General features: G+C 39.4%; 1 protein-coding gene across 3 annotated transcripts in view; it reads right to left on the bottom strand.

Moving 5' to 3' along the window:
- Positions 1-1,179: 1,179 nt before the first annotated feature.
- LOC127967261 (NACHT, LRR and PYD domains-containing protein 3-like) overlaps positions 1,180-23,744 on the bottom strand; it is an 83,933-nt gene continuing 61,368 nt past the window's right edge. The window contains exons 4-8 of one of the 3 annotated variants that reach the window (XM_052568313.1): positions 15,528-15,701; positions 15,243-15,416; positions 5,120-5,272; positions 4,876-4,922; positions 1,180-4,759 (exon numbers count right to left, since the gene is read on the bottom strand). In XM_052568313.1, coding sequence (XP_052424273.1) covers positions 4,242-4,759; positions 4,876-4,922; positions 5,120-5,272; positions 15,243-15,416; positions 15,528-15,701 — 1,066 coding nt within the window. In that variant the 3' untranslated portion in view covers positions 1,180-4,241. The remainder of the gene's footprint in view (positions 4,760-4,875; positions 4,923-5,119; positions 5,273-15,242; positions 15,417-15,527; positions 15,702-23,744) is intronic. The other 2 variants (XM_052568315.1, XM_052568314.1) reach the window with 2 other exon arrangements.

The raw sequence follows: 23,744 nt of genomic DNA, 5'->3' as shown, positions 1-23,744 counted from the left end.
CAGCCCACGGTGGATGGCATGACAATCATCCATTCTTGGGCAGCCGGCAGGAGTTCCCCGTTCCCTGCTCCTCCGCATCATGGCGGACGGCAGCAGGCTCCGGCCTCCAGGCGAAATGACGGTGACTCCTCCGCTCCCTCACGGATGGCAGCTGCCCCTCCAAATCCCAGGCGGCTGGCAGTCAGCTCAAACATAAAAACAAAAATAAAAATATTAAAAATATATTTTTTAAATGTATTTTTTTAATTGTTGATGTAGGATATGAGTTGAAAACACAGTGTAGCTAAGGCCACAAGTCTTCCAAAACTTCATTAAAAATTTCATAATCGAATCTGTAAAACTGAGAATTTTATTAAATATTTTCTAAGGCCATGTCATGTGTGTTTTTAGAGAAGGCTAATCAGATTGATTTATGGCTCTTGTCATCCCTGTAAGATCTCGCATGTAAACTCTCCTGTGTATTTTGTATGTGTGTTTGTTTGCAAAACTCCCCGATTCATGATTCTATTGTTCTCACCAAACGAGTCTTTCACACCTCCGCCAGGTATGACACATTATCCGCATTATTCTTTTATCATTAATATTTTGTTTTTATTCCACCTTTATTAGCCTTTATTGTGGTTTTTCAGGCTTTACAAAGACACAAAGCAGCGATCTCACTTCAGTCTGTTTGCATTTAGCCCTTATTTATCAAAAGTCTTACTATAAAAATACAACAAAACATTTTCTTACGACCTTACGCGAATTATTGAGACAAAAATGCATTATGAAGAAGAAATGCACCTGCTATTAGTAGCATTGGAGCTAATGTTAGCATCAAGCTACATCAGACAATTTATGAAATTATTAGTACACTTTTACTCAAAACTCACTTTAAACCCCGATCGAGTGTTTATAATAACTTCCTTTAGCGATCAGGGGTAGAATTTGGTCGTTTACTGTTGTAAAAATATGTTATTTGTAGCCTTTTTCATCGCTGCACAAGTTAGCATTTCCGATGTACATTTTCAATTTTTTTATAAAAACGCCCCAGATCTCAAGAAAATCTCATACCAAGCTTTACTATCATAATCGCGGGTTTATTATTTGGATATTTAGTGTGTACAGAGGTGTTTCAGTGTTGTTTTGGCCAGATAACTACCAGGAAGTGTGCAGGAAGCATGTGACACGATGTGGCGGTGTCCGGTTATGACACTCTAAGATCATTTAGCCCTGACTCTGGAGGGTCAGTGGTGACTAGCCCTGACTCTGGAGGGTCAGTTGTGCATAGGCCTGACTCTGGAGGGTCAGCGGTGACTAGACCTGACTCAGGAAGGTCAGCAGTGACTAGCCTTGACTCTGGAGAGTTCACTGGAACCTGACTCGACTCTGGTGAGTCCACCGGAACCTGACTCGACTCCGGAGAGTTCACTGGAACCTGACTCGACTCCGGAGAGTTCACTGGAACCTGACTCGACTCCGGAGAGTTCACTGGAACCTGACTCGACTCCGGAGGGTCAACTGGAACCTGACTCGACTCCGGAGAGTTCACTGGAACCTGACTCGACTCCGGAGGGTCAACTGGAACCTGACTCGACTCCGGAGAGTTCACTGGAACCTGACTCGACCCCGGAGAGTTCACTGGAACCTGACTCGACTCTGGAGGGTCAACTGGAACCTGACTCGACTCTGGAGAGTTCACTGGAACCTGACTCGACTCCAGAGGGTCAGCTGTTGGCTGGTAGCCATCCTGGTCAGTGGTGCTGGGCTGACGACCACCCCAACGGAAGAGACCGGAGTGGCTGGGGCACCCCACGGAAGTCGATGCTGCAGGTAGCGCACAAATTCCCAGAATCCCAGTGTCTCTAACTGCGCCATCTCCTCCTGAGACACTGGATCATCCAGCCCGCCATTGAAATAGTCCTTAAGGGCCACATCGTTATAGACCATGGCCTCGGCCAGGGACCAGAACACCTGAGCCAGGGCACCCACTTCATTGCCCTCTTGGCGGAGGGTGGTCAACCGAAGATACTTGGTTCGCCGCTCCGCCATCTTGGCTGGGGAATGGAAAAATGACATACCGCTGGTTCCTAGTGTGACGGAGTCTTTCTGTCACGTTCGGTGATACAGGAAACAAAGAGAGATCCAAGTGCAGGTGTGAGATTTTATTAAAAGGCAAATCCAAAGGGGTAAACAGTCCAGGCAGGGTCAAAACCAGAGTATTCAAATAAACAAGAAAACAGACAAGAACACACTACAAAAGCAAGACTACGGATTAGCATTAACATAAGACAAGGACTCCGTAACACAGACTCAGACAGACCGGGTATAAATACACAGAAGGTGATGAGGGAACTGGAGACAGGGGGGGAACAATCACCCTTACGAAAAATAACCATGGTTTTATTATAGTAAAACTGTAGTAACCCATGGTTTTTTGGCGTATTGACTGCCATTTGTAAAACCACAGATTTACAACAAATACCATGGTTAAACTATGGTTAATATAGCAAAACCATGGTTAATTTGTGGTTACCATGGTTTAACTACAGTAACCATGGTTTTTTGGTTTTATTTGTAGTAAAACCATGGTTAATTTTCGGAAGGGCAATTAACTCAAACAAGGAGGAAGGTGACCAAATAAGGGAACAGGAAGTTGATAAGGTGACAGACACCGTGGGAAGGAGGACACCTAGTGGAACCCCAGGGAACACCACCCAGACAATGTGATAGTCTGTCCCCGGCAACTCACTCCAGCCCACCGCCTCGAACATCCCCGGCGCCCGACTGCTACGGCTGCTCGATGGCACTGCAGGTTTCATAGACCTTCAGTTGTTGGATCATCCCTTACCCAACCCCAATACTATTAAACTGACTTTAAAATCTCAAGGAGTTTATAAGTTATAAAGGGTAAAATGTTACAGTGCATGTGAAATATCTTAAATGAACTTGTGTTAACAATACAATTAGAACAAACAATATAATTTTTTTTATGAACAATCCTGTATAAAATGGGACAGTAACCTTAATATCAAACATTTTTAAATCGTCAACATCTGAGCAACCGGAAGGTGGATCTGCGCCAGAGCACGTGAAGTCATTTTCAGATGCAAAAAAAAAAATAAAATAAAAAAAATGGATAGCCTGGATAGGCCCAGACTCTGTTCCTAAGTATATAACAATTAAAATTACTGTTAACCCAAAGTAAATTTTTTTTTTAATTTGCTAATTTTTTTTAAACACGTGTAAATAAGTTTAAATAAGTTTTAAATAAATTTTTGAGACTAAAAAAATATAGCCTATAAGTCATGTATAAGTTGAGTTTTATGGGATTAATCACCTATTTTTGCTAAAACAAAAACAAAAAACAAATTGGCTAAAAAATAAATTATGTTTGTGAGAGGAAAAATATATATAAGTCATGCATCAGTTGCATTTTTATTACATTTAGAAATAATAATGGCTGGCCTAATAATGCTATAGACTAATGTACCAACAGGATATTTTTAGTTCCCTTCACTTCACAACAAATCCTTTAAATTAAAAAAAATTATCAGAACAAAACAAGAATTAAAAATATATAATTCTAATGGATAAATATAATGGCAGTATATAATAATATAGGCTTAGCTATAATCAGACAAAAATAATAATTTAAAGCTAAGCATAAGTTAAGGTTGGGTTCTCTCATTCTCTCACTCGGGAGAAATCCGTTTCCATATTCGTGATATTGCCCATTTGAAGCTTAACTATTATTCATGAGGTAAAACAAGCTTTGTAGTTCACTCGTTTTTCAGTATCGATGGAAAAAAATCAAAATTAGCAATATGCCAAAGTGGACCGCTGCTCATGCCGAATGGCTCGGTTAATGACTGCTGTTTCTAATGAATATGTGCATAGGCACCAGTGCGATAAGCCAACTGAAACAGAAAATACTCCACTTTTGTTCACACAGTAAAGGCATAATTCAAAAATGCTGGACCGTTCTCTTTTCTCTCTGCATATGGAACCTGATTTTGTTTTATTCCAAAAATGAACTGAAATGAAAACACATGATTTTATCTGACTTGCAGATAACGCAGCGGCCCCATGGTGGTAATACCAATTTTGGATGTCGACCTACTGTATTTCGGTGACAGCAGTTCAGCTGCAGTATTAATTTCATGAAGAGATATTAAGACATATAACATCTTACTGTTACTGATTTATCATGCAGCTCAAAGAATTATGGGTAGAAACTCTCATCAGTTTCATCTGATTCATCAACACAGTTTCACTGATGATCCAGGATAAACCGTAAACCCAGGATAGAGTGGCTGAGTGAATGTGGTCTGGACTGTGTGGATGAGGCTCATTGTGTGAGAGACGCTGTAGAAGGACAGAGTTCCTGCTCTGTGATCTACATACACTCCTGTTCTTCTGCTGGAGGCGTTCACATGGAGAACAGTGTATTTGTTATTGTGTTTGAATGAGTAACTGGATCGAGAGCAGAACAAACTCCAGGACTGATCATTAAATCCAAACACAGATTTATCACCCTGTCTCTTCCTGATGATGCTCTTATATGACACTGATATCTCCACATGTCCACTCCAGTCAATCTCCCAGTAACAGCGTCCACACACACTCTCTCTACACAACACCTGAGGATAATAATCAAATCTGTCTGGATGATCAGGATATGACTGATTTTTTTTCACACCTGTCGCCTTTCTGTTTTCCTCAGACAGAATGAGTTCAGTGTTTGCTGTGTTTGGATCCAGTGTGAGAAAACAGACCCCTGAACACAAGAAAAGAGATATTAATAACAACAACAATCCCTACAGCTGTGTGTGTGTGTGTGTGTGTGTGAGAGAGAGAGTGTGTGTAAGTATGTGTAAGTGTGTGTAGACATACATTTCTTTAGTCCTGCTGTAATCCTTGTTTCTCCTGCATGATCCACACTTGAAAACACACACAGAGTCACATTCAGTCAGTAAACAAACATGTTTGAGCAGTTCAGTTATGCTTTTACTAGAAGACTAAAAGAAGTCCTAAATATATTGCTGAATCCTCTAAAAACTCTTCGACTTATATTAATATACCCAGAGACACTTAAGTTTAAACAATAAAACCTAAAGCATCTTTCTGCTTGACATACTTGAATTTTTCCAGTTTTTCAGAGAGCAGTTTGACTCCTGAATCTCCAGGGTGATTATAGCTTAGATCCAGCTCTCTCAAGGGTGAGGGCTGTGCAGTTAGAGCTGAAGACATATAACAGCATCCCTCCTCTGTCACCATACAGCCAGACAGCCTACAAAAACATGCAGCAACAGTCCACCTCAAATTAGTTTGTTTGATTTGTATATCACATTATGTGTTGTATCCTTTTTGTATAAAACTTAAATAAAAAATATTGAGCATGGTCTGGCATGCTGGACATTAGCTCCTGGGCCAAATCCTGATTAACCCTCTGAGGTCTAAGGGGGTTTTGTGGGCCTGGATAAGTTTTATCATGTTTTGTCATTTGTGCTTTATTCAGTTGCTAATAAACATCTAAATTGCTAAAGTCTAAAGTCATTGTAATCATCACAAACTGGGCTATAATATGTGAGTAGCATGTATCTACATGTTTTGTGTTTTTGAGAAAATGATCTTTATGCATGGTTAATGAAAAACAAAAAAACAAAAAATCACTTAAATAAGGCCATAAAACCCAAACATGTTACTGTTTTCATGTCTTTTATTTTGTAGTATTTGTTTGTGTCATGCTTCCCTTGCCCTCTTGTTCCCTGTGTCATGTTCCGATTGGTTGTCTAAGTCACATGTCTTGTTTCCCATTGGTTTGTTCTTGTCATGTGACCCTTATTGTTTGTATAAGTAGTCATGTTCTTGCCGTCGTGCTTTGTCATGTATTGACATATGTACCTGTTGTTGGTAAGTCCTGTTCTGTTTCATGCCAAGTCAAGTTTGTGCATGCCACACCACGTCAAGTCAAGTCAAGTCTTTGTTTAGTATTGAAATTATTGTTTTGGATGTTTGGATAATTACTTCTGTAAATAAACTGCACTTGGGCTCTTCTACACTCGCCTTCAGTGGACTATCCATTACAGAATACACGAATACATGAAAAATGAACCCACCAGTGTCACAGCTCCTCTATCTTCGTCAAGGTAACCGATCCATTGAGGATTATGTCCAGGATTTTTGTGGACTGTCTAACCAAGTGGATTTTAATGATGTGGCCCATAAGGATTTTTTTTTTAAAAGAACCCACTCGTTCTCAGTTGCCTGGGGGAAAGATTCATTGGTCACTGGAACAGTGTATAGACTTTGCCTTGTGCATGAGTGGATCTACTTTTACTGTGGGTGTTGTGGAGGAAAAACGCAACACTTCCTCAAAGTTGTCTCCCATTATGCCTGCCAAGCCAAGGTCAACTCCAGGCCATACCACAGCCTTCTCACGTCATGTCTGCCAAACCACAGCCTTCTCACGTCATGTCTGCCAAGCCAAAGCCTGCTCACATCATCCCCAGTTCTGCTTTCAACATTGCTACCAATCAAGAGCTCCATCACAAAATGGCTGCCACTCAAGAATCTCTTCAAAAATGGCTGCCCTTCTAGAGTGTTGTCACGGCTCCGCTGAACTTCCAGAGCCTCGCCACGTCACAGCTGAACTTCCAGAGCCTCGTAATGCCTCATCTGAACTTCCAGAACCTCGCCACCTCTCAGCTTATCATCCAGGGCTTCGTCACAACATGGCTGCCACTCCAGGGCCTCGTCATGACATGGTCGCCACTCAAAGGTCTTGTAACGACATGGCCGCCACTTCTGAGTCTCTGGCCGAGACGGCCACCACGTCTGAGTCCCCGGCCGCCATGTCTCCAGTGATCTCTCCTGTCCACGTGTCTGCTCCTGAGGCCGCTCCTAACCGTGAACTCACTCCAATGCCCCCTGTGGCAGTGGTGTCCACTGCAGAATCTCCCAAGAAGGTGGCTTCCGTAGCTTCCTCACAAGTTGGTGGCACCCACATTTGAACTCTCTGTCTGCCCTGTCAAGGCCAATGAGGCCATCCTTGAACTCTCTGCCTGTCCTGTCACAGCCATGGAGACCATCCACGATCTCTCTGCCTGTCCTGCCATGGCCAAGGTGGCCGTCCACTAACTCTCTGCCTGTCCTGTCATGTTCAACAAGGCCGTCCACTAACTCTCTCCCTGTCCTGCCATGCCCAAGGAGGCTGTCCGTGAACTTGTCCTGCCATGGCCACAGAGGCCACTCATGAACTCACTGCCTGTCTTGTCACGACCAAGTGGTCTGTCCATGGTTCTGCTCCTCCATGGCTCTCCATTCGGCCTGCTCCGGTATGTTTCCCCACTCGGCCTGCTAAGGCATGGCCCCCCGCTAGACCTGCTCTGCCATGGCCCCCCACTCTGCCAGCTCCGCCATGACTCTGTAAGGCACTGTCACAGTTTCACAGCTCAGGTTCCCCTCTGCTTCATGGTCTGTCTCTGCTCCAATGCCCAGGTCCCCCTCTGTTTGATATTCTGCCATTGCTCCACCCTCCAGGTCATATTCATTTTCACTACCGTGGCCCTCCATCCCTCCCCCGTTCCGCCTCCACTCCACCTCCCACCATTGAGAAACCTCTGTACCCATAAAATATCTAAATAATAAACACATGATTACGTTGGCAAATTGTGATTTTCTTGAGATTTGGGCATTTTTATAACAATATTCAAAATGTACATGTTGCTTTTCTTAATAATGCATTTTGTCATAATTTGCATATGGTCTTAAGAAAATGTTTTGTTGTATCTTTATCGAAAACTTTTGATAATAGTTGGGTAAATGTATACTGGGATTGACACAATGTGGCTTGGTAAACCTTGAAATACCAGAACAAATGCTAATAATATCTGACTGAAAACGAAAGAATAATGATAAAATATTAATGAGGATTATGTCTCATACCTGACCGATGTGTGAAAGCCTTGTTTCATAAGAACAATAGAATGATGAATGGGTCATGAATCAATTAAGAGACGTGACATACAGCCAAGTATGGTGACCCAAACTTGTGTTCGGGGTATGCATTTAACCCTTCAAAAGATCACACACACAGCCGTGAAAACACACCCGGAGCAGTAGGCACCCATTTATGCTGTGGCACCCTGGGAGCAGTTGGGGGTTCAGTGCCTTGCTCAAGGAGGAAACCGACAGTTTGCAGTGGGCACACCACTCGTCACTAATGACAGAGGACCCAGGACTTACATGACAGGCGATCAATGGGACAAGATGTCCGAGTCCTTTTTCCACAAGCTCTAGAATAGGCTTCCCACTTACATTTCCTTAATTCCTGACACTAAACATCCTAAATTCCTTCTTCTTTCTCTTCCATCCTCCATTCATTTTTCCTCTCCCATACTGCCAGAAGATATATTTATCCAAGAAGTCTATATTTATCCATATTAATATACAAATCAGATTAGATCTTCTGTATAAACAAATCTTATGCATGATACATCTATAAAGTATTATACACAAGTAATGCATTTTTTACATTAAGACTTTATGATCCACACAGTGAAGCCTCAGTAATATAAATGGCCTATGTATTTATATTGACTTACAGTATTTACAGTATTTGCCATTGATATGAACACAAAAGGTGTAACATTTTGGTAAATTTTAGTCTAGCAAAACATTAAATATATACATCACTATATTTACTATTATCCTGGCATTATTTTATAAAAGCATTTCACACTGGGTTCTTAATATCAGCTGACAGTCAGTTGTTACATTTGATTTGAGCAAATCCTTTTTTTCTTTTTTAAATAAATGAAAAAGTAGAAATTATGTTAGCTATTCTTCGCCTTCTGTTCTATGATGTTTGCCCTGCTATCACGAAAGTGAAAGTGAAAGTGACATGACATTTGGCCAAGTATTGTGACCCATACTCGGAATTCATGCTCTGCTTTTAACCCATCCAAAGTGCACACACACAGAGCAGTGAACACACACACACACACACACTGTGAACACGCACCCAGAGCAGTGGGCAGCCATTTATGCTGCGGCACCGGGGGAGCAGTTAGGGGTTCGTTGCCTTGCTCAAGGGCACCTAAGTCGTGGTATTGAGGGTGGGAGAGAGCGCTGTACATGCACTCCCCCCACATACAATTCCTGCCAGCCCAAGACTCAAACTCACAACCTTTCGATTGCGAGTCCGACTCTCTAACCTTTAGGCCACCATTAGGCCACGACTTCCCCATCATATACTCCCTCGTTCGAGTAAAATGTGACGGCATAACCAAAACTCTATTAAAATCAGCAAAGCCGATTGGAAAGTATGCCATAGTTTAAGATTTTTAATTACATATAGTTATAAACTGAAAATGAATCTACTGATTTAATAGCACATACATTTAATACCTACCAGCCGTTGTCCTAGTGGGATTATTACCTGTAAATGAACCACATCCAATCACACAGTGATCATTTTGAACAGTAAAATATTGGGTAACACTTTATTTCGATATTCCACTTTAGACATTATACTAACATTAAGTAACTTTGTAACTACATGTCAGCTAGCAGTATAGACTGACTGCTTAATATCTTATACTAACTCTAAACCTACCCCTAACCACAGTCTACTCAGAGTTAGTAGACATATAGTTGAAATTTAATGAGAATTAGTTGACATGTAACAAAGTTACTTATAGTTAATAGAATGTCTTAAGTGCATTATCAAAATAAAGAACTAAATAAAATAAAATAAAATAAAATAAAACTAAATATTGATATGTGTCTGGTTGATTAAATGCATTTGAGAATTTTCTTACCAAACATACTGATCCATTTCATTTGTCTGCTTCTTTAGACATTAGACCCTCTTGAATCTTTCTTGTTAAAAGTGTTCTCCTCTGAAGCCACCGAATTAACTTTAATGTTTCTCCATAAATAAGATTCATAAATTCATTGGATCTCCACATTATTTAACTTGAAACTATGATCCTGCTCTCTCAATTTAAACCAAGGAAACATACAATCCTGCCATCATAGGCGTGTGTACATCACAAAAGCTATCAGTGTACCTATAGAAGTGTAGCACAGTGCCAAAAATGTGCAGACAGTGACTAATTTGTGTAGTTGAGAATGCTAAAAAAGTGATGGTGTTTTATAAAAATCAAGGAGCTTGCACATTTGCTCTAAATGTGGTGGCGATACAGAGGAAACAATTTGACGCAATGCCTGTCACTGATACAGGTAAGCAGATATTTAATTAGGTGTCTTGTGATTTGTATTCAAAATTGTTGGTCAAGGCGTTTAATATAATTGAGTTTTTAGAATTTTCGCTACAGTGGACCGATCCTTTACAACCATTTCATAGCAATTCAGGCCAGGGTGAGATGTTACATAAGCTAAAATTATGATTACTTTTGATTGGTACCTAAAACTTCAGATAACCATCCTGCTGAAATGAAATTTAGCTTTTACTAATTATAACAATATGACTGGTGAAAGTTATGTAATGATAAATCTACAGCTTAATCTAGAATACCCACCATTATTGTCTTTTGAAATAAGACACTTTCTTAAAATTCTGCACATTATTTCTTGTTGATTAGGAATGATGACATTTGGGTTTGTAAGTTAACAGAAAATATTTTTCCCTATGTGACTTAATATGTTATTACATCATCAAAGAAATGATACAGTACAACTAAAAACATATTATATACATACATAGTGTGAAGAGCGTCCTGAGAACAGATCAGCTTTGCCCTGGAAATGGATACCATGCACCTGCAAAGTGTCATCACGGGCTGATCGGCCACACCCGAGACTCGTTTGCCGGCGGGCAGATAAGCCATGCGCGGCCTGACAACGGGGAGTCTGATGTCTCCAATGCGGCTGAGAATTAACCTGTGTTTACTCCTTTCTCTGCAGAAACCAGCTTGTGACCGATCAACCCTACAACGAGACTGCACAGAAGAGCATCCAGCAATATACCCTCCGGGGTATTTATTTTGAGCTTTGAGCTCCTTGTCGTGAGTTCCTTACATCCCCGTGACAGATGGTGGAGAATGCAAGCGCTCCTCCCCACGAAAGGATGGATGAACTGCTGCAACGTCTGCATCAAATTGTGAAACATCTGGCCTCTCGCCAGGGTGAGATGGAACAGGAACTCGCTGGCCCCCACCTGACCTGCCTCCAGCGCGTTCCGGTAGTAGATCCCCGGATACAAGCCGCCCAGCTCTTGCCCAAAATGTCAGCTCACGATGACGTTGAGGTTTATCTGCAAATGTTTGAGAAAACAGCAACCCTGGAGGGATGGGAACGAGATGACTGGGAACGAGATAACTGGGCATTGCCTTGGCCCCCCTGCTCATGGGAGAGGCGCAGTGGACCTTTTTCAGCCTGCCCGCGGCTCTGGCAGACCGCCACGATGACGTGAAGCAGGAAATCCTGGACCGAGTAGGACTGCCCCCGGTGTGTGGGGCACAACAGTTCCACGAGTGTATCTTTTAACCCCATGTACCGGCTCACGCCCAGGCCGCAGAACTGACTAGATTGGCGCAACACTGGCTAATGAACAGAAACCCCACGGCTGCACAAGTAATGGAATGAGTGGTGATTGACTGCCTCCTGCATGCCTTGCCCCGTGTCCATTGTCAGGCGGTCGCCATGAGGAACCGGGGACAACGCTGGAACTGGTGGAAGCAGTCGAGCTGGCCAAGGCGGCCTGGAGCCGGGAAGTGGGAGAACGAGCGCCGCAGTTTCCCCGGAGGGCGGTCCAGGGACAAAGCGCGCCAGAGGGCATCCTGCAACCCCAGGGGCAGGCCGACGGGCCCGGTCCACTGGATGAACCGATGCCCACAGAACACACTTCAATTCCTGTGCAGACATGGCTGGCAGGCTATATTCTACATCATAACCTACCAGTAGGAGCGCCAGAGGCCATGGTAAAAGTCAACGACCGTCCCTTCAAAGCCCTGTTAGACTCTGGAAGCTTACTCCAAACTTGTGTGCACAGGGACACATGAAAGGTCCCCGATCGCCGCGTCACTATTTTTGCTGCCCCTGGGTCCTGGCAAGTCCATAAGTTCCTAGATGTCGGAATAATGATTGGCCGGGCTTTGAGACCCTGTTGGCCGCCGCCACCCAGCCTGTCAGCCCTGGAGGGCCCCCCCGTTCTCCTGCCGATGGACAGCGGGAGAGATGTTGAGTCCCCCACCCAAACTAATAATATGTTTTATGATGTCTACCAGGTCATGGGAGGGGGCTTGTTTGGCCAAGCTCAGCGGGAAAATGATAGACTGAAACACTGCTGGTCCCAAGTGTGCACGCTGAAAGGCAAAGACGTCCGACCAAAACCCCATCCTCTCCCGCACTTCATTTTGGAGAACTGCTGCCCCGGTCTAAAACGGAGGTGGTCCTGCAACTGGCTATCCTGGAGCTGCGTTACTACCTACTAGGAAGAAAGTTCACCCTGTTCACCGATCATGCTCACCTGTTAGAAGATGATTAATAATTCACTTGACTTGACACATGACTTCATCAGTGGACCAGATAAATGTGAGTTATTGTTTCATTGTTTTATTTATTTTTGTCTTTATTTAATGTCATTTAATGCATTGTTCATAGAATAGATCTTTTCTAGATACTTGATTAACTGGAAATCTTCTGATTGCTAGTGATTGCAGTCTTGTGATAAGAGATACACATATGAACCCTTTTTACTGACTTCAGGAAAAGGGGAATAACCAATGACATTTGAAATAACAACTAAAACAGCAAGCCCCGCCCCACGACTGACGAAAATAAAAGTGTTCGCGCGAGCAAAGGTGAGAAGATCGAGCGCGAGGATGTGGGGAATGACCATTCGCACGCGAGGGCTTTTAATGCGCGCAGAGGACATGTCACGCGCTGCCGTTTCCTCATGTCCGATTTAGTTTTCCTCTCGCGGAAGTGATTTACTGCGCGTGCAAGCATCAGTAGTATGCTCGGTTATTATTGGCATTGATTTGCCGTCATACATCTGACCATGAGCATTAAAGCTGGCGTACGCAAACTTTTTGTGCATACGTAAGGTTGATACATGAGGCTCCAGATCTTTTCCCATCCCTTCTCCCATCCAGTCTAAAACCATGATCGTGTCGACTGTCACTTTATGTTCGAAAATCTATTGCAGAAATCAACCACTACAAGTTTCAAAAACGAAAATAGAAATTGATTTTAATGACCTTCTCTCGGAGCGTGTCCAGTCAGTTTTTTTTGTTTTTTTTTTACACACGTCACACAGCAGCTGCAGCTTCGGACACATATGCATAACAGCAAATAATACTTCTGCACAGTGTTTCTCTTTTTACAACAGAAATGTGAATTCTGCCGGTATTCATACAGTCTCATGTATACAGATTTGGGCTAGAATCGCCTACGTATGCGATTATTATTTTTTTTTGTTGTTGTTCACATTTCTAATCGTAAACACAGCCATGTTGAAGCCTATAGTAAATGTTTTGCATTATGGCAGTCCACTCTGCTTATTGTTTTTCGAGAATGTTGCACTCCTGTTTGTCATTGTGCATGTAACATCACACCAATAAATCATCAGAAAAATTGGTCTTTACCAATATATTGAATTTTTACATTCGTCCTGCCTGTTGTCCGTGGATTTACCTATATTTTGTGTTATTTGCTGTATAAAATGCATCTGGACATGCAAAATTGATTTTACAATCGATTCAATGAACACTAGGGGTGCTCCGATCACGATCGGCTGATCGTTATGCGCATTTCGTCAGTAAAGCCGGTTCTCTAATCAGCGGTTAATTCCATCAGGTGCGTGATTTCAAATAGAGCAGCTGTTACTACACAGAGCCGTTGTTAATAGAGAAGATGTGCAAATCCACTTCATTTTCAGCGTTTTTTGGCGCATCTTCTCAGTTAACAACGGCTCTGTGTAGTAACAGCTGCTCTATGTGAAATCACGCACCTGATGGAATTAACAGCTGATTAGAGAACCGGCTTTACTGACGAGATGCGCATTAACGATCGGCCGATCGTGATCGGAGCACCTCTAATGAACACTTGTCGCTCAAATCAAACAGGATTTTTTTTTCACAAAAGTGTCATCCCAAGAAAGCAAAGTAATAGTTCTCTCATTTGTAGGTTGCATGATACCTAGTGGTGGATGCAAGTAAAACAGTATAACAGTACCTAATTTTTTTTCTTCTCACCTGAAATTCATACAATAAACATGTTTTTGGCTAAGATTTCAATTTGTTTGTGGTCTATATAGCCTGCATCAAAATGAGGTTTGCAATGATGAGCCCGAAGGCATGGGTTGAAGACCCAGCCAGTGATGTCACAATATGCTAATTTGTTTAAATTCATACCTACATAATCACCATCACAAAAAAATTTACTTTGTTTTTACATTGAAACTTGAAAAAATATATAGACCTACTTACAGACCCTTTTTTTTTTTTTAGATTTTTACCTTTACTGCAAACCAAAATATTTTTGAGGATGGCCTTATGTTGTATTTTCAAATCCCAAGTGATCCAAACTCATAGCACTTGTGTAAGATGGAGTTCAAGTGAAGCAGCATTTGCTGTGAACTGAGATGCGCTTAGACACAGAGGGCATCCTGTTCTAGCTTGTGCTCTTCTAAACAAAGTCTGAAACTTTGTATTACAAGCACTTTGTGTTTACTTACCTCTTTATGATGAATCGCTTGTTATATTCCTCATTTGTAAGCGTTTTGTAAATGGATAAATGTAAATAAAAATGTAAAACACCAGATTGTGAACTGCTAGTTTTATCATTTTAGAATCACACTAAGCCATACTGCATTCTCACAAACTGGTGACCAAAACAATTTCATAGATCAGTTTTTACGTGCACATGGTGCCTGGTGATTGATCATTCTAGACCCTGGCTTAGATGCCATGGTTGTTCAGCACACAGCCACTAGATGGTGCTGCTAGCTTGTGTAGGGCTGTGCAGAGGAATTCATTCATGGAATAGATGTATTTGAAAATGCTAAATTTTTAATCGCAATATTTCAACATTTTTATTGTCAGATGTTCACAGTCCACCTGGGTCATTTTTCTCAGGTTGAAAAATCTGTATAATAGGCATGTGTATAAATATGGAGTAATTTTTTTTATCTCATGTTCTGGCATTCCATTGAGAGCATATGGCAACCTTTGTGACAGTCATTCCTTTATGATTGCATTTTGTAAATTATTTTATGATAAACCATTTACCTCAGAATCTCCAGCTGACAGTTTGGGGTCTTCAGTCCATCAGAAAGAAGCTTCACTCCAGAATCCAGCAGGTCATTGTTACTCAGGTCCAGCTCTCTTAGAAAGGAGTTTGATGATTGTAAAGCTGATGACAAACTCTCACAAGACTGAGCAGTGAGATTACAGCTCTGTAGCCTTTGTAAATAACAAAACAAACAGTAATATATGCACGGTTACATCATGAGCTTTACAAATTGATAAACACACCACATATTTTGAACATTTATTTGATTAAAAACCATTTACCTCAGAATCTCCAGCTGACAGTTTGGACTCTTCAGTCCATCAGAAAGAAGCTTCACTCCAGAATCCTGCAGATCATTGTCACTCAGGTCCAGTTCTCTCAGAAAGGAGTTTGACGACCGTAGAGTTGAAGACAAACTCTCACAAGACTGAGCAGTGAGATCACAGCACTGTAGACTGTGTAGAGAACAAAAATAATAATAAAAAACAATGAGCTTCTTTGGTATGGTTTATATTTTGGAGCACAGATAACTTGCAAAAACCACTGACTAGTGATGCAGTTAATGCAAAGCTATAACCATATATTATATATGATATATTTAGTGATTACTGAATTTAAAAGAAAGTGTATGCCTATAAAATAAAAGGCTTCTTTTAATTAATATTTTCATTATGTTTTAATAATTAAACTCTTCGTAAAACATCAAACCTAGGCTTTTAATAGCCGGGTGCACCTTAGAATGGCAATAAAAGGCAACTCTAAAATGGGGGGGGGGGTCCAAAAAGCAGTGCAACACATCTCCTTCATATGGAGTTGATCAGGTTGTTAATTTGTGGCCTGTGGGATGTTGGTGCACTCCTCTTCAATGGCTGTGTGAAGTTGCTGGATATTGGCAGGAACTGGAACATGCTGTCGTATACACCGATACAAAGCATCCGAAACATGCTCAATGGGTGACATGTCAAGTGAGTATGCTGGCCATGGAAGAATTGGGATGTTTTCAGCTTCCAGGAATTATGTACAGATCCTTGCAACATGGGGCTGTGCATTATCATGAGGTGATGGCCGTGAATGAATAGCAAAACAATGAGCCTCAGAATGTAGTCAGAATATCTCAGTGCATTCAAAATTCCATCAATAAAATGCACCTGTGTTCATTGTCCATAACATATGCCTGCCCATACCATAACCCCACTGCCACCATGGGCCACTCAATCCACAACGTTGACATCAGCAAACCGCTCACCCACACAACGCCATTCTACTTATCATTATTTAATCAGGAAGAGAAATTATCTTTCACCTGGTGCCAATATGAATTATAAGTGGTTTCATGCTATCAACTCCCCTGTCTTTGTAAACAGATGGTGAACCTGCAGAATCTCTGACAAGTCCGCCGAGAACAATATTCAGAGGAGGTACACTAACTAGACATCCAAAACGCCGCTTTTACCGCCACTCCTACCGCCGCCGCCGCGGTGTAAAGTGCATTTGCAGCCTTTGACCGCTGAGTGGCGCTTTAACCACAAGTTATCAAACAAGCGCATCAAAGCACATTTTCGCAAATAGATGTCATTTTTGCCTCGCTAATGTGTTACATCTGACTGCTTCAGTCACGGAAAATGAAAGAAAAACACTATGGTTTAAATATTTAATATTAATACTCACAGAAGAAAGTTTGGTATTTATGAAGTTATATGCATTTCTTAGAACGAGAAAAAGAGTCTGTGCTTATATTTTCTAAGCTACATGGTATTAAACCATATTTTAGATTGGACACATTTAAAAGGTGTGCAGTATTATTTATATTATATTAATTATGCGTTATATTATTCGAAATAAATTGTGGTTTACTTTGCATCCGAGCATTAAAAGTGGTAGCCTATTTTAGGGGGGTAGGCTACATGGATTAATATGCAAAATGTCAATATTTTAATATATTATGCCTATATTTTAATTTATATTTTATATATAAATATATTTTTTCCTTTAATAAAACAACATGCATTTTTGTTATTCGTTACCTGCCCTTTATTTTGACATAACCTATTGGGAAAAAGACATTTGTCTGTAAACTGATTAAGAAATTGTTGTATGTTTAAATGTGAAGCAGTGTATAATTTCGTTCCCATTATTTAGGCCTAATTTGCCTAAAACAAGAAACAAATAAAATTAAACCAGCACGATTAAATCTTTGAAACTCAAATTAATAAAACGTCCTCACAATTAAACGCAAGTTCTCTCATTAAAATCAACAACATTCACACGATGTAAAAAAAAAAAAGCTTTAGTAATTGATAACTAAAGTAATTTTAAAGGGAACCTTCTTTACTTGCTTTTAAAGTAGGGTAATATCATATGGCCTAAAAAATATCCCAGTTTTTTTTTTTTTAGAAAATAAAAATATGATTTATGATTTATACCGATTTTTAAATCAATATTCAAATGTTTTACAATGTTTTAACAAGTTTTAATATAGTTCTTTATCATTCATTTAGCAGTCAAATTTATAACTGCAACTAGATGATTAATTTAATACTAGCCCATCATGCATTTAAGCATCCACTCAGCTTTAAGAGCTGTTCAGATTAAAACTGGCAGCTCAGCAGTGAGTGAGTGTCATGGATGGAGGACCTGTTAATATTTTTTCTAGTTTATATTTCCATCTCGTTATGCCGCTGGTTTAGATTTTTTATTTTTTTTCTTACAGAACTTATTTGTAAATAGAGCAGTCACTGTCTGTGTCTACACCGGACACCAGAGTTGTCATCTGTGTCCCACAGCGAAAAGTGTGTTCATCATAAACAGATGGAGCATCAGTTCACTGATGTGTAGACCTTGCATGCGTTTTTTATTGTTTTTTTTGTTTTTTTACAGCCCTGCTTGTTTTAACGTTTTTATTAAATATCTGTATTGACTGCATGGGCATATTATCGAATTATTTACTGCCATGCGACCTACAAAAGTAAAGCTTGGCGAGTCGATGAAGGAGCATTGCTGCAGGTAGATTTTTGGCGGATGTTCGTTTCGTCGGGTGAAACATCTCTCTCACTCGCAGCAGAGTCTGTGAGCAGCAACAACTTCCCCTCCGCGCGAACTGATACCAGAAACACGCTCCGCCTTCACCCAATGAATAAAGTATTTCAGTATGTTTGAAATGTTATGTTCATAACAAAGCATATAAAATAATAATAATAATTTAAAAAAAATAACAGGAGAGTTTCAAAGTGGCTTAAGCTATGTGTAAACTTTTTCCCTATATCACATGCCAAACTAATAACATTGTAAGCATTAGCTACATCTTTAATTGCTGCTTTCTGCTGTGAAAATTTTGTTTGTGATGAAAATAACATCTTTGTCAGTTATTTTATCTAAACAAATCGAATAATTAAGTGTTGTGCCTGAACACGTTCATTGAAGGATAGTTCATGAACTCGTTCATATTTTGGGCGAACGTGAACTGAACGTGCTGTATTAATGCCTGATAAACGGTACTGTCAACTCGTTCATTCTGGTGTCTGTGAACGGCACGCTCTCTCATGTTAACTTCGTTCAAAAGGGTGCCAGATTTCTATAGAGCCTTCCAGGCGAAAAAACGGCTAAAACACACCGTAAACGGGTCTTAATATGTAAGGGAAAAACACCCAATATGGCAACACAAGCCACCAGTGTCGCACCACCGTCCGCCGCATGCGTGACGCGTCATCAAAAAAAAAAAAAAAAAGGCATCGAGGCGACAGCAGCAGGTAGCAAGAAGGCGTATGATCATTTAAAAGAATTTTATGATGTTTATGACAAGGTCGGTGAGAATGGGAGACAAAGCATTAAAGCAACAATGGGGAAATGCTGTCCCCTCAATGCTAATGTAAACCCTGGTTGGATAAGGATTCAAAATTGGATATGAAGATGAAATCAGACGCATAGCTTCATTGTTAAAACTGATAAAATAATTGCTGTCTGTGATTCTATATGGGCTGTTGACATAATTTTGAAAAATAATATCTCGCAGCAACATATGGAAAAAAAGAACTATGAACTAGTTCATTTTTGGAACTGTGTGAACTTAGTTCAAAATTTTGTAGTTGGAACTATGAACTGAACTAGTTAATTTTAAAATTTGTGAATTGAACTTTGAACTAGTTCATGTAGAAAGTTAACTTTCCCAACACTGACTGTAAGATTACATTTGTTTGAACGCATTATTGCGAAAGCGATTGAGTGTGAATCTGTTTAAATCATGCTTTAACTCGAAAATAATCAGTAAAAGAAACAGACAAACTCTTAACATCCCGCTCGACTCTTGCAGTCAACCTTCTGATCAAGCTAAATATGTTGGCTGTTGGCATGAATTTGACTTGTGATAAGAAGCTCATATTCAAGTGTTTGTGCAAAAATTATTAATGTGCATTAATGACAGGGAGGCGCCGTCTCATCACTTTTATTTTTCATGATAATGAATGTATAATTTTTTAATTAACATAATATCGAGGTGTCTCACATAGGTAGCTACATTAAAAATATATCTACTGAAAGCTTGAAATGTTTTTAAACGAAAAGGAATAGTGTAATGTGTGAATGTTGCATTTCTCTCGTTGGAGAGAGCCAGCACTATAACCAAAACAACAGTAATATATAAACCGGTTCAGCAAGTGAAAGCCTCATAAGACACTTGTCCATATGAAAGAGCAATTCACACCTTTATCTCGATCCCACAAGACATGAATAACTATCCAAAACCCAACCCCCTCCAGCTGAACAGAATTGGGTCTGTGTTTTGGCTCTGAGGAACGGTGTGTTACTGGGCTGAAACATGCCTGCACTACACTTCATAATTTTCTCGCAACCCATATTATTATTTTCACAAGACCATAATGATAATAACAAATCATCAATTAATCATTAATCATTATTTTACGAAAATCATTTTTATTTGTGATCGTGGATGTTTGCGGGAGGCTTTAAGACCAAGCGGAGTCCTCTTTTTCCCGCCTCACAGCGCGCGGGTCTCCGAGGCTTCACTGTCTGCAGTTTGACTTTACTGAATCAGATTTAGGCAAACTTATTGATCATGAGCCCAACATTTAGCAAGGCAGGAAAATTCTAACGGAAGGAAGACGTATATCATTGAGCTAATGCTCTTAAAGAGAGAGAGAAGTCTGGGACTATTCTTAAAATTGGAGCTCATGTTATGAAAATTATGCATTTTATTTATTCACATGCTGTATGGTTGAAATAATATTTTAGTTCACAATTTTAAGTTCCGTTGTTTAATAAAATGCTTTATTGGCAAATGTTTCATAAACCTTCAGTTGTTATGCTCTAAAATCCATGCCATTATTAATTTCACAGTATTTTTACCACCTAAATGACTAATCTTTAAAGTCACAATTCTATAATGGTCAAAATTACTCAGGCCAATGGTATTTTTTAATGACATTATTTTATTATTATTATTATTTGAATAATTGTAGCTTACATAAATAGGTAAAGCAAAACAAATATTCGGATTGTCCCTTATTTTTTCCCTTGTTTTCCTAAAGAATAAACACGTATTTTTTACAAGAATAAACATGATAACATATTATTAATTAATAGAAATAATTTAAGCAATTAAAACCTTTTTTTAACTTGAATTTAAATACTATTAAACTAACTTTAAATTCTCAAGGAGTTTATAAGTAAAAAAAAAAGTTCTAAATGAACTTGTGTTAACAATATAATTAGAACTAACAATATAACCTTTATATCAGTGGTTCTCAACCTTTTTATCCAGCGAGCCGCACTATGGTCTAAGTGCAAGTCTACGCATATAATTTACATATTACGTCAGCAATACAAACCAACCTGATTTATAATATTATAGCCTAACTATTATGATATATAATCTATTACATTCATTGAAATAAACAATTCTACTCCCCATAAATAAAACACCTGATGCTGTCGGGAGCTGACCAATTTTGTGAGATTCAGCTTGAAAGGAGTAACACAAAGAAGTTGCGATTGTAACGCCTGTTATACTTTCCGCATTAGCAATCCGGACACGTACACGGCCAGCGCGGACGTAGACTTCTTCAATTTATACTTCTGAATGCGCAGGCTGATGGCCAGCTCTGCAATTGCCCAGAATTATTGCACATCGCTGTCTTTATATTCTTTTATTGACAGATTGCACAGGTTCGAGTAGTAATGAGCTTCTTCACTCTGCCTGCACATGTGCAATTTTGTTTTTGAAGCCTACTGACCACGCGCACCTGTCTGCGCAGTCATCTGCTAGAGCCTCTGCACACACTCTCCAATGACGATTTTTACATCACGTGTAGCCTACCTAATGGTCCATAGCGGACTCGCGGACACAGGAAGTTTGACAAAGGGTTTAAGATGCAGGCTTGCATGACCTGACGTGCAACATTTCAGAAAATGTGCGTTCACAAATGTAGCCTATTTTGATCCAAATATGGAAAGCACTTTTGAATTTAATAATATGAGGTTCTCTCTTGAGATATTTGCCACATTTCTTCAAATAAGGATTGTTACATAGTGTATGGTGTTTCCATTTATCTGAACTTCTTCAAGTGAGTTGCGGGGCAAAAAAAAAAAAAAAAAAAAACGAAAATCCAGCACTTCTCCTTCAATACTGATACTGCGACTATTGACAGTTTGTACATGTTTATTCGCTGGCATTTGTTGAATTTTTTTTTTCTCCCTTAAAAAAAACAAATTTGTCCATTCTGATGCCCAATTTTACCTTAAAGGCAATGTACGTAATGGCTGTTGATGACTGTTTGAATTGAATTCTGCCAAAGTGCGCGCTTGTATGAGTTCGTTAAATGCTTATGCCAGTGCTCCTGTCTGAAAATAATATATGAAGAAGAAAAAAATCACATAAAAACATTAGGATATAGCTTATATTTCATTAGTAGCATATTTTTTTTTAATTCATGTAACCAATTAAATGTTACAAACTGATAAAGTATATATATTTTTTTTTTCAGCATGTGGTGCAGGCCGCATTAGAATTTGTGACGGGCCGCGGGTTGAGAACCACTGCTTTATATCAAACATTTTTAAATCGTTTTTCGTTTGCTGCATGTTTTTTTTTAAACACGCTAAAAAATAAATCAGAGTTTGTGAGAGGAAATAAATAGGCTATTAGAAAATATTTTACAACAAATCATTTAAATTTAACAAATTTATCAGAACAAAACAATAATTAAAAATATATAATTCTAGTGGATAAATATAATTGCAGTATATAATAATATAGGCTTAGTAATAAATAATAATAATAATAATAATAATTTAAAGCTAAGCAAGGTACTAAGCTTGGGCTTTCTCAATCGGGAGAAATCAAACGTTTCCATATTTGTGATGTTGCCCATTTGAAGCTTAACTATTATTCATGAGGTAAATAGGCTGTGTGCGTTTCAGTTTTGATGAAAAAAAAATCATAATTAACAATATGTCAAAGTGCTCACTCCGAATGTCTGGTGAGCGACTGCTGTTTCCAGTGAATATGTGCGCGAGGCACCAGCGATCAAACAACTGAAACAAATTTGGTCACACATAAGGCATAATTCAAAAATGCTGGTAGTTTGAAAATTCAAGAATAATAACAGAGTTAATACTAATTATTGCTAAATGCTGGACCGTTCCCATTTCGCTCTGCATATGGAACCTGCATGGAATTTTTTTAAACCAAGAGTGAATCAAAACGAAAATAAAATTAAAACATTTAGCTTATATATATATATATATATATATATATATATATATATATAGGCCTTATATTTATTTACTGTTTAATAAAAATAGCATGCATATGATCCTTTGTGTTAAGGTCTTCTTTTAATTTTTGTTTAGTAGACTGTAGTCTAAGACTATCCTACATTTTAAAAATTTACAAATTGTAAAAAAAAAAAAAAGTTTTCGCTTTTATGTTACAATGTTATATCATAATGTTATTGTTGTTTTACTTCCTTCTTTTATCTCATTTTACAATTACATTCATTTCGCAACCCGTCCCTTTGCGCCACCTGGCTGTAGTTTCGCGAATGAGACTTGTCATGGCACTTGTATTCTGTTGTTGTTCTCTTGTTGACCTGACTACTTCTATTGTTCTCATTTGTAAGTCGCTTTGGATAAAAGCGTCTGCTAAATGATTAAATGTAAATGTAATGTAATGAATGATTTTAACACATGACTGAATTACAGTTACCACCGCGGCAGTATGCGCGGCGGTAAGCCCCAGAAAGGCTGGCCACCTACTGTATCTGATGAATTAACTCTTGCAATGATGAATGTAAGTTCATTGTCAAATAAAATATTCAATTTAAATAACTTCTTCACTGAACATAATTTAGACTTATTGTTTTTGACTGAAAAATAGCTGAGCAGGGATGATTTAAGCCCATTCACTGAATTGGTACCTCGGGATTGTTTTTTTTTTTAATTCTACAAGCTGCGGTGGAGGCCTTGCATCTGTTTTTTAGAATAGT

This window comes from Carassius gibelio, chromosome A4, assembly GCF_023724105.1.
Source record: "Carassius gibelio isolate Cgi1373 ecotype wild population from Czech Republic chromosome A4, carGib1.2-hapl.c, whole genome shotgun sequence".
Taxonomy (NCBI): domain Eukaryota; kingdom Metazoa; phylum Chordata; class Actinopteri; order Cypriniformes; family Cyprinidae; genus Carassius; species Carassius gibelio.
This window is presented reverse-complemented; position numbering and strand designations above follow the sequence as displayed.